The sequence below is a fragment of the Ammospiza nelsoni genome, chromosome 14 (genome assembly GCF_027579445.1).
Source record: "Ammospiza nelsoni isolate bAmmNel1 chromosome 14, bAmmNel1.pri, whole genome shotgun sequence".
Lineage (NCBI taxonomy): Eukaryota > Metazoa > Chordata > Aves > Passeriformes > Passerellidae > Ammospiza > Ammospiza nelsoni.
This window is the reverse complement of record NC_080646.1, coordinates 7,390,303-7,410,289: the sequence shown is the minus strand read 5'-3', so window position 1 is coordinate 7,410,289 and position 19,987 is coordinate 7,390,303. Positions and strand designations below refer to the sequence as shown.

At 46.7% G+C, this 19,987-nt stretch overlaps 1 protein-coding gene across 3 annotated transcripts in view; it reads left to right on the top strand.

The window, feature by feature from the left end:
* Nucleotides 1-19,987, top strand: part of NTRK3 (neurotrophic receptor tyrosine kinase 3) — a 203,862-nt gene that overhangs the window by 125,180 nt on the left and 58,695 nt on the right. The window contains exon 13 of one of the 3 annotated variants that reach the window (XM_059482379.1): nt 11,035-13,795. The exons of the other annotated variants lie outside the window; for them this stretch is intronic. Coding sequence (XP_059338362.1) covers nt 11,035-11,153 — 119 coding nt within the window. The 3' untranslated portion in view covers nt 11,154-13,795. Of the gene's footprint in view, nt 1-11,034; nt 13,796-19,987 lie in introns of those variants that run through there. 3 annotated transcript variants of the gene reach the window in all.

Below are 19,987 nucleotides of genomic sequence, written 5' to 3'. Positions count from 1 at the left end.
CTCGTCCAGAAAATGGTGTTTTTCAGCAGCTCATAAAGGAGATGTCAGCCTGGGATTCAGTCTGTGGAAAAAGAACTTGTTTTTGCAAGCTGCAGAGAGCACAAGCTCTCAGCTCTGGCTCCAGGGCCATCCCTGCTGGCTGGGATTGCTGCTGGGGCAAATTACTCAGCTGATGGTTTCATTGCTAATTTCCTCATGGGTCCTGGACTCTCTGACTCTGTATTCATCTCAGGGTATTCCTCATTCTCAGCCCTGTCTTTTCTTGTCCTGTTGGGCTTTCAGTGGGGTTTTGATTGAAAATGGATCTGCTGTGGTGAGAGAGGAGGAGTCAGAGAGGAGCAGGCAGGCAAAATGCACATAGAGGTTGGAAGAATAAATCCAGTCTCCAGATGTGCCACCAAACAGGCTCTCTTGTCTTGATCCAAGGATTTAGTGGGAAGAGGCCAGGCAGTGGAGTGGCAGTGGTCTCTGTGGCTGGACAAGGACCAAGGGAATAGAATTGTAATTCTTGATGACAGGAAGAGAGGGAGGAGGCTAGACATTGGTCACTCATGTGATTTTCCTTGGAAGAATACCAGGTTCCATGAAGGAAGCACAAATCTAGGGCTGATTTTTTTCTCTATTTCAAAATATTTAATCAGAGAATCAAATATGAAGTCTGTTTAAGAGGAGGCTGGCACACGGCAGCTGGCTGAGTGTTGCAATCAATGTATCCGCTGTGGAATGTTTCCTGCACAAGTATTACATCCTCTCTCATTTACTTGATGATCTTTAGGGTGAATCAATCAAAAGATGCTGCACACAAATAGTTCAGCCTGTCATCCTGTGGGTGTCCATTACAGAGATATTTGCTCCATGTTAATGGACCTGTTGATTAACAAAAAACCCTAACTTTTTTAAATGGAAAGCTGTTACTTGATGGCAATTGTTGGCTTTGGTTTTTCTGCCTCCCCACCTCCTCCCCAGCACAGCTCTCATTCTGCACCAATGCAGGTGACTGCAACAAAACCCAGGTCTGCACTGCTGGGGAGGAGAGACTCACATCTCACCCAAGCAGTTACCTGAGGAAAACCTTCTCTTGGAGGTTGGGAAGGGCAGAGAGAGACTTCTCTGTACTCAGTGGGTGATTTCACCACTCTGTTTTGTTCTGCTAATTGTGTTTCTGCGCCCATCTACCTTGGCATGTGATGTCCTGTTTGACTTCTGGTATATCTGAAGAAGATATTCCCCTGAAATCCCCACCAGACCAAGGCTGCTCAGCAGCTCCTTGAGGAGTCTGATTGGGTTTTTCAATGAATGAAAATGGGTTTTTTAGCTGAATGCATGGGAATTTTTATTTGGGTCTGTAAAGCATCTAGTCTGCTGAAGCATTAGTGTTCATTTTGTTCCTCTACAACATGGACACTTGTCAAGGCTCTACATTTCTGGGTGAAAATGTGCCCATGCTGCAGTGTTAGCTGTTGCCTTTCTGATGCTAGCATGGCAAGAACCCCAGTTGGAATTTTAACCATTAGAAGATCAGGATGGTGCCTCCTGCATAGATGTCCTTACCTTTGAAAGCCAATTCTGAGCAGCCCTGTGATGCTTGAAGCTATGCAAACAGGGGAGCAGCATACCCAATGCTGCCATATCTCTGGTGTGGCACTGGGAGCACATCCCAGGCCAGAGCAGGGTGCTGAGCACTGGGAGCACAGCTCCCTGCGGTGGCAGCACACAGCAGGGCTGAGCAGCCCAAAAGGACCAGCCTGGTGGCTGTGGGCTATGTTCAGCCTCATGCTGGTAGCTGCCAGCAGCTGTTCTGCTTTCTTGGGATCTTTCCTGCTCAGCTGGTGGCTGTGAGAGCATTTGGTCCTCTCCCAGGCTGCCGGTGCAAAGCAGCCACTGTTCGGTTTGGCGGGCCAAGCATCGCTTCAGGCTCCACTGCAGAGGGGACCAACCCCCCACCCCCGTGTCACTTGTTTATCTCTGTCATTTACTGCTGCAAAACAGCTCACCCAGAGCCGTCCTTCCCACAGCTGGTGGGAGTCAAAGTGCTGAGGCTGTTAGTGGATTAGGGCAGCAGAGTGAAAACCATTTGGCGTTTCTATCCTGATTCTTCTGGGTGCCTTTAATTAGCATGATTGCTCAGCACAGATTTTGCCATGTTCTTTAGCTCCCCTGGTTAGGATAATTATTCCCCCAGCTCCTTTTGTTCCAATTCCTGATCGCTTACAAAGTCTCCTGTTAAAAGCCATTAAATCCGTAATGTGAGAGTAAATGTTCAGCAGCGTTGTGCTCTCAGCCCCACACGCGTGAGCTCCAGCTCTGGGCCCCTCTCCTGCACTCCTCTGCTCCGTGCCACGTGCTCCGAGCTGTGGCATCCATCCCTCTCTGCTTCCCTCTCACGCTTCCCCCCGGCCAGCCCACGTGTGCCGCACGCAGCAGGGGCTGTGCATGCTCTCCCTGCGTTCTGGTGGTGCTTTTGGCATCACGCAGCTTGGGGTCCTCTGTACGGGCACACTCGCGCACGCTCAGACATATGCACACTCAGGCGCACTCACGCACACTCGGGCACACTCACGCACACTCAGACACACTCGGGCACACTCAGGCACACTCATGCACACTTGCACACACTCGGGCACACTCACACACTCAGGCACACTCATGCGCACTCACGCGCACTTGGGCACACACACACTCAGGCACACTCATGCGCACTTGCACACACTCGGGCACACTCACACACTCAGGCACACTCATGCGCACTCACGCGCACTCGGGCACACTCATGCACACTCTGACACACTTGCACACACTCGGATACACTCGCGCACGCTCCAACACACTTAGTCACACTTATGCACACTCAGACACACCTGGGCACACTCGCACGCACTCATGCACACCCAGGCACACTCACGCACACTCACACACACTTGGGCACTCTTGCACACACAGGTTGGTTTTGGGAGTGAGGTTGTATTCTGGGCTGTGATCTCCCACATTTAGTTGCTCGTGCGAATGTGGAGGTGCTGTTAGAAGCGTATGTTCTTGTGTGTTTTAGTCATGGTGTGGGGAGTTCTTGCTTCAAGGAGCAGCTAAAATAGAGGCGGAGATGTCCTAGCTGTGGTGGAAAGTAGGATTTTTGTTGAGAGATGATGCAGAAGAGGAAAGACTTATTTTCCTTATTTTTTAAGTAAAGCTATTTTCCTCTTTCTCAAGCATAAAAGCCTCTAGTGGAGGGAAAATCGGTTTTGGATAGCTGTGTTCCCAGGAGTTTCCATGTTGCAGAGCCTCCCCATGTGGAGGCCTGTGAGCTCAGCCCCTTCACTGCCCCATCTCTGCTGATGTTTGATCAGCACATGCCAATGGCTCAAGTGGGGCAGACACACAAAGGCTTGCACAGAGTGACGTGGTGTGAAATAAAGTTGGGCTCAAGTGCTTTAAATGCCTTGTGCATTTAGGTGAGTTGATGTGAGAGGAAGAAGGGAGAGAGGGAGACTTATTTGCAGACCCAGAATGAAACTGGGGCAGAGAAGGGTCTGGCAGATGTGTAGTTTGTTAAGCTTGGAGCAGATTGCTTGAGCAAAAATTCACAGCTAGACCACTAGCTGGGAAAAGCTTGTCAGAAAGGATTCATGATCCTTCCTCCCTCCTTTGAATGATGACCCCTAATCAACAGCAGACACACATTTTGGGCTTAGATCTTGAATTGCTGCCCTGCTGTGCCATGCCAGACCTTCCCCGCTCTGCAAAGCTCACCCTCTGCTCTGGGGTGGAGTGAGGGTTTCCTTGCACAGCAGCAGCCCCCCACAGGGCTCCTCACTCACCTCATCGTGTTTTAATGTGTGAAAGGAGCTTTCCAGGCATTTCATACATTCTCTTGCAAAAACCTACCATGTTTCACGTGTGTTTGGTGGGAGCAGAGCCCCTGCCGCAGAACGAAGGCAGCCACAAATACCTGACACTCGTTTGGTTGGCACTATCCAAATAGTCCCACAGGAGCTCCATAGTATCAGCATAAACCCATGTTTTTCTGTCTTCCCCTGGGAGAGCACAGCCTTCCCTGTGCCCTGGGGTGTGTGTTTTAGAGCTTGTGAAATACTGAAAGATACCAAGACACCAAGACATGGTCTCAAAACAAAATCTGGAGCTGGGAGCTCTCCCTCGGGAAGTGTAATAACACCCTTTGACATATTTTGGTGCAGAAGACAACTTATTTTGAGAACCATCTACTGGGGCAATTATCAAGAGCTGAAGACCTGCGGTGGCAGCTTTGTTTCCAAAGAAATCAGCAGAGTGGGAGCACTGGAGAGACACAGATGAAGAACAATAATTCTGGACAACACAGCATCCAAACAGCCAAAAAAAAATCAACAAAATCTTGTTCATCGAAACTCCCCGCTGCTCTCGCTGTGTTTTAGCCCTCAGCTCTTCCTGTTCCCATTTACAGCTTCTCTGTAGTGCTCGGTGCCTCCTTGCCTGCTGAGTTCTCCTGCTCTCCTCAGTTTCCATCCTCGGTTTGTAAACTCCACAAAATCGTGTTTTCCCACAGGATGTTCTTCCTGACACTTCAGACTCTCGGGCTTGTACAGCTCCTGGGCTTCCTGGAGGGCAGCTCTGGCCTTTCTGGATGACATAAGGTGTTGCTGGAGCAGATGGCAGAGTAAAGAGATTTCAACAAGCGAGGATTTATTCTGGGCCTTGATCGGCTCCTCCCATCCTCTGAAGAGCAGGAGAGCATCCCTGGCATTGCCTGGGCTGGGGAGGTCCCAGCTGCAGGCTGCAGAATTGTGTGCAATCCTGCCCACCATCTGTGTCTCTTCTTGATGCCTGCTGTGATATCCCAGCCCTCTGGCTTTACCAGGCACTTCTGTCCCTTCTAGAGCCCAGAGCTCCTGCAGAGGATGGAGCTTTGGAGCTGAGGCTGTTCCCTGTTGGATGTTCAGGACTGTCACTGGTTCCTTTGGAGACCTTGGAGAAAACGTGGTCCTGCTTTGTGACACCGTTTTGCCGCCTGTGTATTAAATATAACAGCTCCTTCCTCCCCAGGGAGTGAGTGAGGCATAACAAATTAATGTTTATGAAGCACTTCCCAGCTAAAAGGAACTTTTGAAACAGAGCTGTTGCTGTTCTAACTCAGGGGCTTCCTTTACTGGTTGGCTCTTTGATGTGGTGATCTGTGGTACTGGTGGATCAGCTGTACCATAATTGGAATTAATCAGCAATTAAGGAACACGAGCCCAAACCAGATTCTTTCCCAGTGGATATTCATTTCTGGGCACATTAGTCAGTGGTTTCAATAACTCTGTAAAATGCTTAGGGTAACTATTGCTATCTGAAGCAGCTGGGGAACAGAGGCAGTGTCACAAGGACACAGATACCTGTCAGGCAAAGTAGAAATAAGAAGGTGTTGTAGCACTGTGCACTGTGCTTAAATTGGCAGCACTCTGAGGGCTGACTTGAAAAAAAAATTAAAAATTGACATAAGAATATATTTGAACACCAAAGTGATGAAAATGATGTATTACTTGCTGGGACGGGATCTTTCGTGCCAGGTCCCTTGGGCTTTGTGGAGTGCAGAGGCAGCGAGAGTGAACGGTGGTGAGAAGTGGGGACCTGTGGAGGCAGGGAGACAGGTTTTTCCCTCCCATCAGTGAGAATAGTAGAGGAGAAGGCTCCTGGATGTGCCAGTGTGAGCACAAGGGGAGGCAGAGGCAGGGGAACAGCTGGACAATGCCCACAATGCCAGCTACCTCCAACTTTGCAAACACTTTCCTGCGGCGTGTTCTCATGGCTGACCTGTAACCCCTGAGAGTTTTGCCACGTGTCTTTGCATGGCCGTGGGTATTTCAGGGCACAAAGGAGCCATTCTCCTTGCTCAGGGACCTCCTCTGTGACCCCCTGCCCCTTAAATGAGGCAGAGACCAAGCTCTGCGTGCCGTGGGTGAGACTGCTGGGTGCCCAGCCTTCCCCCCTTCCCTGGTCCTCTTACAAGTCATTTCACATACTCTGGCTTCAATCTAACAAAAACAAAACCGATGAGGCCCAACTGATCTGGCTGCTTTCCATCATGCAGTGAGCCTCTGAGTGGCTTTAAATATCTGTACCTCAGTGCAGGCTGGAGAAAAAGCACTGGCTGTGCCTCTGGACAAGAGGGCTTTGGCTTGAATCACAGGCCATCTCAGACCTGAAAATAGCCTTTTTTTTTTTTCTTTCTGTCACCCTTAGTCTTAAATAGATTTTTTTTTCCTTCTCATTTTTTATTTTATACCCTGTTAAGTGCTTTCCTACTTTGGGGCTTTTCCTAAGGGGGGACTGGTGGGGAATCTTGGAGCTCTGCCTCCTGAGCTATGAGGCTACATCATTTAGTATCTTGGAACTACTCCATCCATGAAAGAGTTCCAGAGAAAACAAGCTTGTGATCCTGGCTAATATGGACATGGCCTACGTTAGTGGTGGCAACGGTGGAAACGCAGCGGATACTGGAATTCCTCCCACCAAAGGTTTAGTGAATCTTACAAAGTCCTCAAGAGTTCACCCTGTGGAAAGCTGTGAATGCTGCCCCTTCCTCAAGGAAAAGCTGTTTGGCCATTGAGTGCCTGCAGAATTCTCCGACCCCTTGCTCTGCTCTAGCCAAACATTAGAGAAATTGATGTGGAAATGGGATCTCCTGGATCTGTTTGCTTCTGCTTTTCTCTTGCTCTGAGCTCATCTCCTCCTTTCCCTGCCCTCCAAAACACTTGCAGTGCTGAGATCTTCTGTATGTGATTTTGGGTTGTGGAAAAGCACAAGAAGATGGCACAAGCTGTAGCTAGAGCTCCATCTAGCACATTCCCAAGAGGCTTCCTGTGACGTCAAATCTCTTTGATTAAAGTGGGAGACTCTTATGCCTGAGGTTTAACCATGGAAAATGAAAACAGATGCAAGGTGAGCTGCCATGGAGGGGAATAAGGACCCTGTTTACACGAAAATGAAGGATTATAAGAATTTCTGTAGCTCTCAGAGCCTTTCTAGTCTAAGAAGAGGTGTAATCTACTTGAAGATCTGCTTGAGGTCTGTGTATCAGTGTGAAATTCGTCTATGGACTGAATTTGCTTGAGGTTCTCCATTGTGGTCAACACTGTTGGGCTGGTGTAAATGAGAGGAGATCTGAGCTCTTTGACTTTGCCTTGAACAGTAGAGGAGATGATGTGGTTATCTGCAGCTGAGAGCATCACGGAGAGCCTCACAGTGTGTTTCTACTCAGCTTCTGTGACCTGCTTTGTTGTGGCAAGAGAGGCCTTAGGCTGGGTTGCATCTCACCCTGTTACATGCTGTGAGAGGAAGGGAAAAAAGAGGGTTTTGTTTCCTAGCCCAGCAGATGAACCCATCCATGACAGGAAACCTGGGTTGTTGTGTTGCTTACCCCTCAGATACAGACACAGCAGTGCTGACTTTGACTAAAGGGATGGCTATTTCCTTTGCTCAGGATGTGGGCCAGGCTTGATGGTTTTCATGCTTTCTTTGATGCTATTCATGCTTCATATCTGCCCAAAGAGACAGATAAAATGTACGCTGTTGTTGGAGTCTCCTACTGCTTTTCCTTTATATCATAAATTCTGCTGTAATTCAGAAGAGAGCTCAAAGCTCCTTTGCCTAATGTGAGCTGTGTGGATAGCAGAGTTATGTTTGGCCAGCTTGTTGCCCTTAATTTGCTATTTTTGTTTAACCCATTTTTGCCAGGCGTTACATAGCATCCCGTTGCTTTTCTCATCCATTCCCACAGCAATTTATATTGCTGTTTCAGAGGCAGTTTCCATCCCTGGGTTTCAAAACTGGTCTGCATCACTCCTGCTGTGGCAGATAGGGATGCTGTGAGGAGTAGTGCATCATTTTCTGCGTCATTCCCTCGCCTCCCCATGTGACAATCCCTGCTGCTCCTCTCAGGTGATGTGGAGCAGCCTCAGGTCTCCAAGACTTTAGAAACATGCTCTATTTGAATAGCAGCAGTTTTACCAGAAGGCACACAGGGAAGGCAAGGTGAAAAATATCTGATTTTCTCCTTAGTTTTGCTCTCTCAGTGGAGGAAGTGTGTTCCTGGTAGGGCACTGTCCATAGACTGGATTTGTATGGGCATGGGGCAGAGTGGCCAAAACCCATTAGCCAGGGTGTTGGGAAACATGAGACAGCTCTGGAGGACTAAGTGGATGGCCAGGGTTGAGGACAAAAACTGATTGCATGGTTTGGTTGCATTCAATTTTCTTGTCCTTTCATTGCCATATCCATCCAGCCTGCTTAGAGAAATGTCCCATCTGCTCCCTTCATCTCAAGCTGTTAGAGCTGCACAGCAAATCTGAGCTCATTCCTCCTTCCCTGTTCTCCAACACTCTCCATACATTTATTCCACTACCATACAATGGCTATTAGTAGAGACAGTATTATGTTTCAATTTAAAAAGTGATATCACTAGAACTGGGAGGAGCACAAAGTATAGTTTGTCAGACCCTTTCCAATTTTGTTGCTCTTTGGAGATGTTTTTGATTTCAATCTACAGGGTGGGGATTTTTACCTCCTTACTATTTTCAGGCTTGCGTGTTGGAGTTTCCCTACAAAAAATCTACAACCAATGTCAAAGATAGTATTTTTCCTCCCATTTTCCAGCTGGCACTGACAAATGTGAAACTCCACAAAAGTTATTGGTTTTAAATTTTCCCGAACTGTTTTAGGAAGTTGAATATTTCTATTTCTTCTTTTATTTTCCTTAAAAAAAAAAGAGAAAAAAAAAAGTAAAGCAAAGCCCCCACATTTTTAAAGATACTTCCAAGCCGGTTTTTCAGAAGCTAATAGCTGTGATGGTAGATGACATTTGTCATAGCAGCATCCAAACTCTGAACCTGTTGAGATTCACCCATTTTAACCCTGGACATCTCCGTGAGCATCATCCATCTCACATCCGTCAGCGAAGACATAAACATAAACCTAGCAAGAGCCTTGTTGGTTTCTGCTCCATACAAGAGAACGGGGTTAAAGGTAGCAGCACAATAGGGGAAACAGCAGTGAGGAAGAGAGAGAAAAACCAGTCAGGAGAGGAGCATGTTGTTTTTCAGATTCTTTGGGGATTTTTAATAAATCAGAAGGAGAGGATGCCAAAAGGACCGGTGCTGCCTTGCTCTCCCAAGCCAGCGGGGATGTGTGTTCAGCCCTTCAGTTCCAGAAACGTCCTCATCGTCCCTCGGCAGCCCCTGCATGCCAGTGGTGGGCAAACCCCCACTGCAAAAACCCTGCTGTCACTGGAGGTTCCTGCAGCTCACAGCACAGGCAGCAAAGCCCTTGGAGTCCCCAGCTTTAAGCCTTGCTGATCTTTCACATGTCCCCTCGCTGGGGCTGTGTGTCCCCAGTGGGTTTTTAGGTCTGTTGGATGTGGCCTGGCAGAAGTGAAATTGCCTTAATTTAGCAGAGCTGAGAAACGCAAGGAAAATAAAGCAGACAGGAGCTCTCCTTGGAGATACTTGGTATTGTTGAGGATAGACTTTCCCAGCTATCCTTTGGCGGCCATAAAATGTATTTATATTATGAAAAACAAAACACGATAAATAGTGACGTTCAGGGATGCCATGTTTATTTGTGTCCCAGTGACTCTGATCACTTTAAACCATGAGAGTTGAGCTGGGCTCTTTTTCACTCTCATTTCGTTTACTAATGATATTTCATTGCTTGGAATTTGCCTATGAATCTTGTTTATGACACATGAACCAGAGCTGAGCCTGGCTTGCTCTCCCATGTGGATCAGCCCTTAAGGGCCATTGAGAATAACAGATAGTTTCCCCCAAACAAGTTAAACAGTTCCAAACCAAACAAACAGCTTTTGTCTGCATCCCCAGGTCCATCAAAGGAAATGTGTTTGATGTGCAGATGGAGTAAGATAGTGCAGTGGAGAAACATAAACTGATATAAAAGACAAAATAGAAAGAAGAAATAGGAAAAGAAAAGTCTTCTGGCTGGTGTAGTTTTGGTGTGAAAAAATTTCCTAGCCTGTTTGAAAATACTCTTCCTATTGAGATCAATTCTTAACGGCATCCAAGCTGCTCCATGCTGCCCTAGTGATGCCAGACTTGAGTTAACTTAACTGATTTGTTCAGGATCCTGTGACTGCAGGAGTATTTTCTAAATCTTAGGGCAATTATGTAGATGAGACATCCCACTAATTTCTTGGAAAAAACCCTTTAAACCCATGAGAATTTGCTAGAGATGAGAGAAATCCCCAAGATCCTGCCATGCATGTTTTTGTTGTGGCAAAAAAGTGAATTTCGCTGGCTGGGGCATCCCAAGGCAGATACATTTTGAGGAGATGTTTGATACAGCCCTTTAAAGCAGTATATTTGCCCTATAATTTTGTTGGACTGAAGGAAGGAGCTTGCCTATGATATCTGCTCCCCTTATTTTTCTTTCTCATCTGGGCCAGTGTTTCTGGCAAATCCTAATCAGATTTTTTAGAGAGGTGGGGTTTTGTGAGGAGAAGATGCCTCCAGCATGCAGGGTTTGGTGTAGATGGGGCAGCTGGGATGAAGAAAGCTCTGTGGGGTTATGAGAGTCAGGTCTCCCCAGCCCTGAAATGGTACTTTTTGGCTTCAAGAATTTTGTGCCAGATTAGATAAATCATGAGAGAGAAGTAGGCACAAGAAGGAGCCTCCCTATTCCTCACTGTCTGCCTAGAGAAAAGATGGACTAGGTAGGAATTTGGACTTAATGGGAACCTGTGGAAAAGAGTTGTTCCCAGTTGTCTGTCCAGACCTCTTGCATGCCCCTTGTCCTCAGAGCACTTGTGCCTGCACGCTCCACATGAAATGATTGCCTGTTCTTTACGGAAAGACAAAGTGAGGTAGCCCTGCCTGGAGAGGACATTTTGGCTTTGATTTAATGGCAGCCGTTTGCTAGTTATTCATTTGGTTCTTTTTTATATAATCACATGTGTGTCGATATCTCTCTCTTTTTTTCTAGTTTTGCTCTTTTTTGTTTTTTCGTTTACTTTATTTTGCTTTTTTCTTTTTTCTGTTTTTTTTCCCCCTTTAGGTTTCAGAGAAATTATGTTGAATCCAATAAGCCTCCCTGGACATTCCAAACCTCTTAACCAAGGCATTTATGTTGAGGATGTCAGTGTTTATTTCAGCAAAGGACGTCATGGCTTTTAAAAACTCCTTAAAAGTCCCTGTTCTGATGTCAAGTTTATAGGCTGTGCCCTCAAAATGGTGGGAAGCAGTAAGCGTGGTCTGTATGGATTGAGGTCTCCTCCCAATAGGACTCTACAGCCCTGCCTGTACACACGTTAAAGCCAACTGAAACTGTGGTTTTCTGTCACCAGATAACAGGGTTGTTCTTTTCCTCCAATGGTCGCTGTGTTCGTTAAAATATTCCTGCAAGGCACAACAGCAGCAATGAGAGCAAAATAAAGAGAATTAAAACCCAATTGAAAGGAGTCATCCTAATAACACAGTAAATAATTGTACTTTTGCTTTAAAATAAAACACAAAACAAAAAAAAAAAAACAACCAAGCCAACCAAACTGACATCTTTAGTCATGTCCTCCCTGCTTGGAGTTTTCCTTGTAAGCTTGTGTCTTCGCAACACCCAGTGAATGCTGCCATCACCTCTTACGTGGCACCGCCATGGGAGGTCTCCCAGAGCGAGCCGAGGCGGGGAGCCTGGAAGAAACTAAAGCAGAACGAAGACTTTTGGTAAGAACAAAGGCAGCCCCGCTCCCAGTTCTTGCACAGAAAATAATGTTGGAAGGAAAGAGGATGGAAAGAGAAAAAAAAGAGAAAAAAGTATCTTACTTCTCTGACAGGAGGAGAGTGTGGTTATCTTTGAAGTGCACATATTCTAGGAGGCTTCTCTTGTTTGTCTGTCTGTCTGTGTGTGTTAGAGCGGCTCGTTGGATCTGACTATCTCGTTGTCGTACTCTGGTCTCTCCCTGCTGCTTAAATGATGAGCTTTATCTGAGGAGTTGCCTGCACTTCCCACATGGATGGAGAATCCATAGCGCAGGAGGGTCTGTGTCCTTGCCAGGACTAGAGCAGTAAGCAAAGTGGAAAAGCATATCAGACGCACGCAGGTCCCATTGCTGGGCCTTCTCCAGCCCCATTTAGCTCTCCCCTCTATGCCCACCCCACTAGAGATTGATTGTAACCCAGTTGCATACCCAGAACCATCAGCTCAATGCTGGCTGACTGAAGGAGAGGGAAAAAAATTTATTCTGTTGCTTCTTCTCTGGCAAAAAACAGGATTATCGGTCCTGTTCTGGCCAATATTTGTATTCTCTCCCCCTCTCCTATCCCACTTTTGTCTTACTTCATCCAAAGCCTCTCAGATGGAAAAGTAAACCCTTTCATCCTGTCCTCAAGAGAAGCCAGCTGCCCTCGTGGCAATTTGCAGGGCTTTCCTTGGACTGTCTGGATGTCACGTGTACTGGAAGTACAGATTTGCTCACACATGTCAGTGGTAACCTATAAGCAAAGCAAATTTTCTCTAGAGGACAAAAAATATTCCAAAAGATTCAGGTGTGGCCAGATCCTTTTGTGAGGAATATTGGATCAGGAGCTTGCTCACCAGCCACTCAGCTTTGCTTGCCTTCTTGGTGGCCCGAGGTGACCTTATCACATCAGGGGTGTCTCTAAATCACCAGCCCTCAAGGGTCACTGCCACTGGAAAGAGTCACGGTCCCTCTCCACCAGAACTGGGCAGAAGCCTCAGAATGGATGTTCTGCTTCATCCTGCCTTTACAGGTGACCTGCATGAACCACCCTGGAGGTTGCCAGGAGGTTTTATTATCAGCTGTCCCATAGGGATAGCGCTGGGAATATTCCATTCTCTTGCTTCTTCTCCTGGTTCGTTTGCATAAAAAGGTAAAGTGCAATAGAAGAGTACTGGAGAGATGGTGGCAGATTGCTTTAAGTTAATGGACATGCCTTAGGGGGGCATCTGTGTTAGCACGAGGAGACCTGGCTCAGGTTGGATGGCTTCAGAAACCATGACCAAATCTCCCAACAACGTTTCCTGCCCGCATCGGAGCTGGAAATGCCAGAGGTGCACTGCCAGAGAGGACCTGCGGCCGTGTGCCATGGACACCTCAATTCTGCAGATTCACAGAGTGAGGAGGAGCTTCGCCGAGCGTGTGAATCACTGGGTGCTTGTCTGAACTGAATTTTCCCATCTCCTGGAAGTTGCCCACCTGACCTGGGGATGTCTTGTCCGTCTGAACTGTCTCCTCTCCCTAGCACTGTTCAGGGGACTCTGCTCTCAACTCTGTGTATCAGTCGTAGAGATGCATCTGTGGGCCTGGACCAGAAGCCTATATCCAAACACCCTAGCAGAGGAAGGGTTGAATTTTGCAGCTCAGGTCCATCTCTGCTTAGAAGAAATCCTCCGGACCGTACAACATAATTAAAAGCAGTTCTCCCCACTGTGATCGATGTCTCAATTTGTTTAACACCAATTAAAGTCTCTGGTTCCTCACTGCTGAAAACGAAAGCCAGTCGTGGCTGTTTGCGATTGGTGGCTTTAAGTAGCAAGTCTAAGGATGTTTCTTTTTTAAATTTTATTTTATTTTTAATTATTGTAAATCATTACCTCATTTTCTGTCAATGAGATTCCTCCATCTTTGTGCATTCTTATCTTGCCATAACTATCATCCTGTGCTAATGGGAAATGGGACGGTCCCTTTTCACAGAGACTATAGGGGTGTTCAATGTCTAGTTTCTTAATAAACACTTTATTTTCTAACGAAACAGCTGCACCAGGCCTCTTCTTTGAAGAAAAAATAAATAAATGTTCAGAATGACATGTCCTATAGTCTACTTCTTCATGAAATGGTCCACGTGGGGAGTTTGGTTTGTTTTCTTCTTTGGCGGGTGCGGAGGGTGGGATTTACAGTTGTGATGGGAACATTGCTCAGGTGTAGCTCTTGCTTCTGTCACTCTCATCAGGCACAAAGATATTTTCTTGCCTGGGAGCTTAGCTGCTAATGGTCTTAGTTGACAACCTGTTGGTTTTTGTAGCATAAAATGGTCATATTCTCAGGGACAAGCTGGTACTGCAAGAGATTGTGTCAGGATTTGCCAAGACAAGTTTCTATAGTTAGTGGAAAAAGTTTTATTAGAAGCCTTATCTCTCAGGGAGCCTGACAGTAAAAGATTGTTCTGGCTGCAGTGCTTTTGTTTCAGGATATGCTGTTGCTTCGGGTCTCCTTGCTTGGCTGTGCAAATTGACAGAAACCAGCAAAATTGGCTGTTGGGTGTTGGATTGTTGTGCTCTCCTCAGGAACAATTAACCTCATGTTAATCTCTCAAGGGTGTGTTGCTGTAGAGGCAGTGGGGTACGGGTGAGCACTGTGCTCAGGTTCCTCATTAGAAATTCATGTCCAGGTGGTTGGATGCTCCAGGAGGAGAGAGGAACCATCCTGCAGTGTGTGGGACTTGGCACGAGGGTGTGTCTCAGTTGTTTCTTAGAATTGTTCACAGGAGATGTCACTGATGTAACTAAAAGCTGCTGTGCCAACCTGCAGGTGACAGTGGGCATGGGGACGGGGGTGTGTTTGAGCACATATTGATGGATGGTGCTGGAACCCTCTTAGAAAACCTGGTGAGAGTTTTGATGAGCAAATTAAAAACATGTTTTTCAGCATCCTTCTGTTCCTATAACTTCCTGGCATGACTTTCAAGCGAATGTCTCAAAATGATGCTGTGGGTGAATTTCTGCATGACCTTCCCTTCTAATAAGTGTTTCTCTAGCAGTGATGGGGTGCTGTGGTTCACAGGATTAGGTGATGGCTGAGACCTTGACCTTTCCAGCAATGTCTGCAGTGCCCAAGACAAATATCTGTCTCCTAGCATAACCTTACACAAGGGATGAGCAGCTGAGCTGCATTGGATTCCATCCCTGTTTCCTTTTTCTTTCTGAGGTGTGGGAAACAAATGTGGGGTTTAGAAGCTCTGTCTTTTCTTCTCCATTTCTGCAGGGTCTGTTATGAGATTTCACAGCCCAGAAACATTGCAAACAGTGGTTGATTAGCCAATTACTCAGCCTGCTGCTATGGTCAGCTTTGTTTCACTTTGCTTTGTGTTTCAGGGCAACTGACTTCTTACATATGAGTTCCCACAATACTTTTAATGCTGTCAGTTCAAAAGGAGCTGGTTTAACTATGGGCTCTGACAGGCATCACAGAGGGGTTGGGCACTTGTTTCTTCTTGCTCTTTCTTCTTGTCTGTCTCTGTTGCCTGATGTGCCCATGTGAAGGCTCCATCCTCTTTGTGACAGCTGGACCATGAGCTGGTAATGCTGTGCTGCTCTCTCTCCCCACTCTGGCTGCAAAATCTTCAAGTAAGGAGTTTTTACTGGAGGAGCTTGGGATGCTGGCTTGGTAAGATGGGGACAGAGGATCTCTAGCAGGAATGATCAGCTCCTCCTGAACATCACAACCCTGCCTCCTCAGGGCTTGTAGAGTGTGGAGCCTGTGTGTGAATGAGCAGAGAAACAAAGTTTTGGCTCATTGTACTTTGACTCTAAAAAGATGGAGTCGTGTTTCTTTCAGCTTCTGGTTGGAGGGAGCACGATGGGCATGGTGTGTTTCTGGCACTCTCCAGGATGGAATCACTGTGTGGGACCTTGGGCTCAGATTTGCTGCAGGGTGTGTGGGATGCTGTAGGTCATTATTGGGGTATATTGAGTTTCTGCAGCTGCTTATCCACATTGCACTGAGTCCTGATGTTCTTTGCTGCTCTTTTGTCTATTTAGATATGCTTTTGAGGAGTCAATGCCTTCTCTCCCAAGAGGCTTGAGCTTGTTTTGAAGGTGGTGGTTTGGTGTTTCTTTCTACCATCAGGCCTTTGTCCGTTCCCTGTGTCCATGTACTGCTGTCCAGGGAATTTCTGGCAGCTGTGGGGAGTCAGAGGAAGCTGCTTCTGCTGATTCAGCTCTGCTCTGATTTGTACCCAGAACAAGCTGCAGATCCTCAGGGTTAAGCCTGGCATTAGCAGAGGATAAAGAGGCCTAGACACAGTAGTAAAGCTAAAAACCACAGGTTTGGAGGAGCAGCAGCAAAGAGAGTCCACAAGAAATCAATGCTGAGTGATTCAATTTTTTTTCCTTAACGTTTGGAAGCACTTCTGGTGCTGTTTGTGCAATGAGTCAAAGAGGCCATATTAACCATGCATTTAGCAGTGCCTGCAGAGCCTGAGCAGTTGGAAGAAAATTTAACAAAGTGTGGGGAAGTGCAAATGGCTGCTTTGAAGGTGTGGGCACAGTTTGGTAGGAGACCTGCCCACTCTCAGCTGGAAAAGGTGCTTTACCTGGTGAAGCAATGATGTATCTCTGCTGTTGTGCTGCATTTTTCTTTGCCTTTATATTCTGTGGTTTCTCCAGTGCTGTCCCCACTACTTTCCTTAAGACAGGCAGGCTCCTTGGTGGTGGCAGCATGTGGTCTGATGCCAGAGAGCTAGAATAAATCCCAGCCCACACACCAGTAAATAACTGCAGGAGGATTCCTTCGCAAAGAGATGATGATAGTTTCTCCAGCAGTAAAGCAGAGAGCAACTGCAAGACAGCTACATTTGAATTTTGGTATTATTTTGAACTTGTGAGTGTAATTGCTGACTAATCAGCAGGAATAAATTTTAGTTGTTCTGTATAAAGTGGAGGGATTTGTTCTAAGTGCTGGTTAAGTGATTTACTCTGCTGTTAGTGACTCATTTGTGATCTGTGCCTGATTCCTGCAGAGAAGTTGACTTTTTGTAAGCATTTGTTTATTATTTCAGAGTATTTGGCCTTTTTTCTCCAAGATTTTGCTTCAAATATTTGTGTTGTGTGATGGGTGTTAGTTTTGCTCTTGGATAGGGTGAGTGAATGTTTCAGACAGGTAGAAATGTAACATGCAGAGAAACCATTCAATCATCTGTTATTTGGGGTTGTCCCCAACCCCATGTTTCTTTTCATATGTTGGGATTAGTACCATCCTGACAGGTCTTTCAGCAGGCAAGAAAAACTGTCATTGTCTGGGCCTTTGGAACAGTTAAGAGCTTGTTTTCAAAGCAAGCATCTTTCCTGGCTCCAGTCAGAATCCTGGGAGCAGCCTGTGTCTGACCCTTGTGTGGGTTTCCATCCACTGGTGGCAGAGCAGCCACTGCTGGAGGTCAGGCTCATTGATGAGGAGTCAGGGAGAGCCAGACTGGAGCTGCATTAGGCTCAGTAAACTGCCAGGATGTCTGAATAAACTGATTTTGGCCAGGTCATCATTATCTTAAGTGAGTCAGAGATGTGTCCAGGCTGTTTATTAGGATAATTGGGACAGGGAGGGAGGGATGCTTACAGTCCATGGACTAGGCTGGTAAGGTGGTGGAGTATAGTCCAACACCTGATACAAGAGAGAGGGAGCTCCAGGTCTTTAAAGCTATTGTATCCAAGGGCTGGTCCTGCCAGGATTCAGTCCCTGGTGCCCCTGTCAGGCACGTGCAGTGACATCATGCTAATGCACATTTCAAACATCATTGATGTGAGCTCATCTTGCCAGGCTGAAGACTCATACCTCTGCTCAGGTTTCCTCGTGAGGCCTGGTTGCCTGGCAATTTTAGAGATATTCTGGATCAACAGAGCATTTTGGGTTTGCTGTATCAGGGCCAGGCAATACGTGGGGATGAGAGGAGCAGCTGTGCACGGTCACCTCTTCCTTGATAGTGCCTGGTCCAGCCTCCTGTAGGCTTCTGAAGGTGGCTGCAGGTTTGCTTTGAGTTTCCTGGACACGTTGGTGTGACAGTGTTCACAGGGGTCTGAGGATGAGGGAAGGGATGAGGATCTGACTCCATGTTTCAGAAGGCTTGATTTATTATTTTATGATATATATTACATTAAAACTATACCAAAAGAATAAAAGAAAGGATTTCATCAGAAGGTTGGCTAAGAATAGAAAAAGAATGATAACAAAGGCTTGTGGCTCGGCTCTCTGTCCGAACCAGCTGACTGTGATTGGCCATTAATTAGGAACAACTAACATGGGTTAATCACAGATGCACCTGTTGCATTCCACAGCAGCAGATAATCATTGTTTACATTTTGTTCATGAGGCCTCTCAGCTTCTCAGGAGGAAAAGTCCTAAGGAAAGGATTTTTCATAAAAGATGTCTGTGACACGTTGGTTTATTGGGTGGTCCCAGAGGGTTTGGAAATTCAAGTGTTTAAGCTCCAGTCACATGCTCAGCACTGCTGGAACACCTGCAGAGGTACCAGTCCCCCAAAGCCAGCACATCTCACCACCCACAGATGTTGCAGGAGACTGAGAAGGGCCTCCCTTAAAGACAGGTAAGTGTCATTTTTTCTCCTTCCACGGAGCTATTGTGTGTAATGTGCTGGATTCAGACCTGTAGCAGGAATTATTTTGATGGATCTGCTCTAAATGCATCGATGATAACTGGCTGCATTAGACAGCATCAGTGGGAAGCTGTCAGTCCCTGCTCAGGAGAAAGCAGGGGCTCTTCTGGCTGGAGATGCTGCAGGTCTGGCGCTGTGTGGGAGTGGAAAGCCACAAGAGCCAAGAGCTGCTGGGGGCCAGGGCTGCTGCCCACGGCTTCTCCTGTTTGGCCACCAGGTCAGGTGTGGTGAAGGAGGCTGCAGCCCAAATGCCAGCAGGGATGGCAGAGCTGTGGGAGGTGTTTGGCATAGCTGCTGACTCCTTCAGAAAACTTGAGAGCACAGAACTGCAAGGGTGGCTACTTGGTGATAGTGCCAGTCTCTCATTTTCATTAGCAATCAGCCAGAAAAAGGCTGTGGCATGCCTTAACTCTCCTGCCCAGGGCCAGCACGGAGAGAATGGCTTTTCTGTAGCCATATGACACACTTGCCACTCAACTCCAACAGAAGATCTTATGGCCATGGCTTCAGAAGAAGGTAACAAAATCCCTGACAGCGTATCTTGGATGAAAGTATCATCCTGTCAACTAGACTGAGCTTGGTTTAATCCTGTTAACCTTGCAGTGGACTCTTGGGAGTTGGGTAAAATTTTCTGTAGGTCCTTAAGCTTCTCTTCATGGCTGTAATGTGTGAAGCCTCTCATGTTTTGCCAAATTTCCTTCTCTGGATTCAGTGGTGCTGGCATGAACCTCAAAATTAGGAAAAAAGGGCAGAATGATATCAATAGCAGTGTCACAAGGAAAGGCAGATATCTCTCACCAAAAAGACAGAGTCATCCTTAGAAAACAAAGAAGATTCCTGAGCATAAAAGATATGGCCATGTACACCCAAATAGGTAAGGATTGACAATGTTCCTTCTAAGGAAGACCTCTAAGACTCAAGGAGCAAGGAAATGTGGTGATCATGAGCTATAGATACAGCACAACACGAGTTGAAGACCTTGTGTAAGTAGGAGGATTTGGCTGTGGGTTTGTTCACAATTGGTATTGGCTAAGCAGAATAATATTGAGGAGGTTAAGCCATGTGAGATTATTAGCAATATTTGTGTCCCTTTCAGATCAAACCTGGCTCTTTGACCTGAAAGGGCCACTGAAATCAAAGGGCTGCACAGGAATCTGTTTGGGTGATGCCTTGAAGGGCTGGTTCAACCCTTTGGGACCTGTCTGTGCCCTTAGTTGACAGCACTGTGCTGCTCATTCTGTTATCCAGCTGGGCTGTTGGTGTGCCAGCACAGGAAGAGAACCATCCCACAGCCTGCTGGACACGATCCATTGAGGACTTCAACCCTCCCTCTCCACCTCTCATTTCCCTGTGCTCCCTGCTGAGTAAAAGCAGGTCCCCACTGCTTGGAGCTTTCACCAGATCTCACCCAGCTCCATGCTTAGGTTCCTCAACAAGAAACCAGAGGATGGTCATCTCTGCAGTGGGAAAGGAAATGCCTTGGGCATTAGATCCTTGGAGCTGTCCAAAGTGGTGTCCTGGTCTGGAGAAGTAAGTAGATGCCTGCTGATCGTGATGCAGGGGGGAGTGTATGCTTGTGTTTGTGTGTGTAGTAGCAATCAAATATCCATGTT